The sequence below is a fragment of the Hyposmocoma kahamanoa genome, unplaced genomic scaffold (assembly GCF_003589595.1).
Source record: "Hyposmocoma kahamanoa isolate Upper Pololo Valley unplaced genomic scaffold, ASM358959v1 102, whole genome shotgun sequence".
In the NCBI taxonomy this organism is placed as follows: domain Eukaryota; kingdom Metazoa; phylum Arthropoda; class Insecta; order Lepidoptera; family Cosmopterigidae; genus Hyposmocoma; species Hyposmocoma kahamanoa.
The window spans coordinates 2,935,175-2,939,950 of NW_020653337.1; the positions used below are offsets into that span (position 1 = coordinate 2,935,175).

Here is a 4,776-nt window from a genome sequence, read left to right on the forward strand (position 1 = left end):
TTCTGGAGAGCACAGGTCTAACGAGAGGGTTCAGGTTAAAGTCCCAATGCGAGTTGGGGACTTTACACGTTTTCCAACATTTGTGAAATTTCTTCGACGTGCAAGTTTCATCAAGATGGTAAGCTATCACAAACTCGAACTTTTTCCGAAATAACGTTTTTTCGAATTTTCATTACACCGAAAACCGAATTATAACGAAACCGTTGTTCTTTCAGGATATGTTGGATGTTTATGGCAAAGACACGATTAGGTTCGGTTAGGTTAAGTTAGGTTTAAAAAAAATATTTTCCTCTCAAAATTACTTTCGAGGTTATGAAAATTCGAGCAAACGTTATTTCTGGAAATTGTCATTTCGAACTACTGATAGGTAACCCATCAAGATGTTCTCCTTCATCGATAACGAGAGACACTTACTGTTTACTAAAGAGTCATAGATACAAAATTCAGACATTATAGTCATAGTTACAGACAAGATTACAACAAGCTTGGCACTTTGGATTGATCTTAATTGAAGCGGCACATACGCTTGACGTGTTCTTACTGTACATGCCGCCGCGTCTCCGTTTACTACCCGATAGATAGGGGGGATTAGGGACCCCCCCCCTGTCGTTTGGTAATACGTGGAAAATTGCTCACCGAACAGCAGGGTCTGCTTCGGCAAGGGGAGGTGAGCGTCCCGACGCTTCCGCCACCAAAACGGAAATTTGGTAGTTGAATTTAAATTCAACCGCTTGGCGATGGCAGTGGACGGGAAGTGAACGTACCAATAGCTTTAGCAATTATTAAGACAATAGGGAGAGTGTTGTACATGCGCCTGCCGTCGCTCACCCTATGCCTTTTGAGCACCGGGTAAAGTCTGTGTAAAAGGGCTGATCTAGGGTCCGGACCTGACTGAATAAGGTTCCTGTGAAGGCTTGCTTGCATAGGTAATAGTGCCCCGTTATAACCAAAAGGGTGATTTTTTGCACTATAAGCAAAACTTAAATAGAGAGATATGGGACTGGATATCATATGGGTTCCAAACGTCGTTCTCACTTATTCAAAGTTATATTTTTAATCGTATATCTATTCTGAGATTCCAATAATTGACCTTTGTGAAAAGAATTGCTTTGAAAGCAATGCGAAAGAATTCAAATTAAAAGTGTAATTGGATATTATTTCTGAGAACCACGCGAGTCAGAGGAAAAAGCTACAGCTTGGTAATAACATGAAAGAACTAATTGAAAAGCATCCCACAATAGGATGATAAGTTAAAAATGTACCGGTAACCGTTTGAAAAGCCGTAAAAAGGAATAATTTATTACCGTTATAATACGTTACTGACTGGGTCAAGAAAATGAAGTCGATCGGTGCTTTTGTGTGCAATTTGGTAACATTAGAAATCCAATTAATGTTCCTATAGATACTGTATTGTAGCTGGCTTTTTAACGGCATTTATACATGGATATATATAATATTCTATACAGTAGCCGTAGAGGTCCTTGTGAAAGAGTTCATCCAGTGACGTATTGCTACCTTACTTATTTCTGCCGTCAAGCGGTAATATCAACATTACTAGGGTAAGGATGCTGGGGAAATTACAGGCACATGGGAGTTGTCAACTTTGTCTCGTGGTGACGGGCGCAGTGGTAGTGCCCCTTAGATCTTTACGATTTAAATATAACTTGTAAACACTGTATAGTGGAAACCGTTGAACCGATAAGGTCATAAAAAATCATGAACCCTGTACACCTCTCACTGCTGGCCCAATGCGGGTTGGAGAAACGTTTTGCAGAAGTGGACGCTCCTTCGAAAAACACATTTTATCACGATATTTTCCTTTACAGTTGGAGATATATTGCTACTAAGGACTTACAAATAATACGTAACTAAGATATCCATGTCATAGATGTATATCGCAAAAGGCCATTGACTTACAAATAAATGGACGACGGGTCTAATACAAAGACCACGAAAAAAATGTCCCAAGTCAACCTATTCGAAATTTAAATTGTAATGTCACCGCAGTATCGCGCTGTCAGTCGAACAAATGAAGACTAAAGCGGAGTGTGGCGCTCTGTATACGATTTTAGCGCCTTACAAGTGCGGACACTTTTTAGCGCGGACCCGACGTCCATATAATTGTAAGTCAATGCAAAAGGCATTCTAACTGTCGACCTGTCGATTAAGAGGCAACCGTTCTTCCACGGTCCTTCATATGTCATGAAAGACAAGCAATATTTGTGATGTGATGCACTGAACAGCTGCAAGTTTAAACACGAAAAATTCACTCTCCTAGAACGCTGGAAAACCTACAGAAGTATACCCACAAATAAAACATTCATTCAGAATGAGTAAATTTGAATCTTATAGAAAACATTCAAAGGTCGATATACCATTGAACCGCTGAATGTTCAAATAGACACGACTCACTCTTGCTCTAGAATGCTGAAAAAACTACGGAAGTATAAGAATGAGTTAATTTTAATCTTAAAGAATACAATCCAAGGTCGATATTGCATTGAACAGCTAAAGATTACGCACACAATTAATGATACTACATGAGTGAATTGGGTTAACATATTTCAAATTTCTATAAGCTTAATTCTTTATTTTAGTACAAATTACTGAATAATGAAAGGTACTCTCAGAGATTTAACATTTGTAGTCGTGAAGACAATGATTTCGACTTTAATCGAACTGGGGTTCCAGCATGTCTGGCGTATAAATAAAAATGTAATTTATGTTATGAAGAACGCTAAGTTTTCTTAAAAATAAATTAGCAGTTCCTAACCGTCGTTTTTCCAAAATCACAAAGTCATTTAAGATGAGATTCTACCACTGTTCCAAAAAGATCTTTTTGATGATGATGAAGTCAGCGTTCCTGCCGCTCGACGGCAGGATCGCTGACTTCATTTCAGATTTTTTTTTTTAAATGTACGTACAGTATACGTGTTCTATTTAGCTCTGTTGACATAAAAAAATCATTGGTATATGTAAAGTACCTATTTATTACAGAGGTTTCCTTGTAAAATATCGAGGTAAGTTTGTTTTTTTTTCTATCGTGAATAATTTTCGGAATCGTTTTTTCACAACGTATATTAATCAGTGCATACCCTCAATTTTACTATATTTTTCAAAGTATTGATTCAATAATTTTACTGTTAGGCGGAACCAACCAAAGCCATTTGAGGTGGGAGGTTCCATTTAAGGGAAAATGTATACAGCATGAGTGTATATCATAAACATAATATAACCTATGATAAAATATCATTTTAACCCAAAACGTAAACTACTCGGCAAAGTGTTTACGTAAGTTGAAATTCACAAATATAGCGGTTAATTTACGAATAAGAAAACCCCAGGTGATCGCGTGCCATTGCGAAAACTACCAGGCACTTAGTTAATTAACAAGAACTTAACTGAACGCTATGTGGAAGGCGACAGCTCGCCCTTTATAGATGTTAAACATGGAATTAATTCTGTTTCAGTGAAATGTTAACAAAGATGTTTGTTATTAGACTCTTATTGGGATATATTAGGCTTTTATGGTCTAACTCGTAGGTTCTTAAACTTTCCGCCTTACCGCTGACTAAGCGCCCAGTTACACGAAGTTTTCGCGCGACCGCCAGTTACTACGCCTTCGTTTGCAGTAATGGCGAATCTGAATTGTATTTACTAGGCAACAACATTTAAATTCCTCTGAATAATAAAGCCAACGTAGACCAACTTCAAGCCAGGCTTGCTAAAGTGTCCGGGACGCTTATTTAAGTTACAACGTAAAAGCTAAATAAATAGAGCGTATTTTGCCATGTCAGTTAATCGCACGCGGTCGCTATGCGGCAGCAACGCGGACTCCGCATTAACACAAAAAAATCACAAGGAATAAAAATGATATATACATATATAGCGTAGTTTATATAATTCAGTTCTATGTTCTAACTGGACGATTATTCAGCACAAAAAAATTCGTAAGGTCCGCTAGTTCGTTCCGTGGCTTAGTTGGCATAGTGTCTGGCACGGTTTGCTGAATGACGTTGGTTCGAATCCAGTCGGATCGAAGAAGTTTTTTCTAAGTGTTCGACCTTTGTATTGATAATTATAACAAACTAGTGGAGGAATTTCACAAAAATAATTGATTGTCATGATGGTCAAACAACGTGACATTAAATGACTTAAAAAATGTACCTATTGTGTTATGTACTTACCTTATCTGAATACTCAGCAACGTCCCTCATGGACCTGGGATATCCGGAGACCAGGTAAGTCTTGGCGGTGGGCGCCATCTTCATTTCCAGCATCAAGACCTCTGTCACAGTCTTGCTCGACAACGTTCCAAAGTCTTGCATGTCTATCGTTAAAAAAGCATCAGTCAATTTAATAAATGATGTTTATTTAAGAAACCAAAACATACGGAACACATTTACATTATTGAACACTAGGTACTTAGGCATAATGGACAAAGCGTGTGGTCCTTTGGTATGCCTGACAGTAATTTAGGCTGCTGCAGACTGGCTGCGAAAAGAAGGAGAATCCGAGACCTCGACTGCATGAAGCCGTTATCAAGTTCATCCAGTCGTGGTCTCGGCTGCATGAAGTTGATTACGATTTCCCGCATTAACTGCAAACATGCGGTCAATCTGTTAGCAGCCTGGTTGTCTTTTGTTGCAGAGTCAAAACATAATACTCGTATACTTGAATGTACCCGCAGAATATAACATTCTTTTTAGAAATTGAAGTACCTTCTCAATTGTACAAGAAACACAAGTAAACTCAAGATCTGACATTTTCCGCTAT

General features: G+C 38.3%; 1 protein-coding gene across 1 annotated transcript in view; it reads right to left on the minus strand.

Annotated features, from left to right (window-relative positions):
* Positions 1-4,328, minus strand: part of LOC113236692 — a 49,832-nt gene extending 45,504 nt beyond the window's left edge. Inside the window, exon 1 of the mRNA XM_026472852.1 lies at positions 4,188-4,328. Within this exon, the coding sequence (XP_026328637.1) occupies positions 4,188-4,328 (141 nt within the window). The remainder of the gene's footprint in view (positions 1-4,187) is intronic.
* Positions 4,329-4,776: the final 448 nt, after the last annotated feature.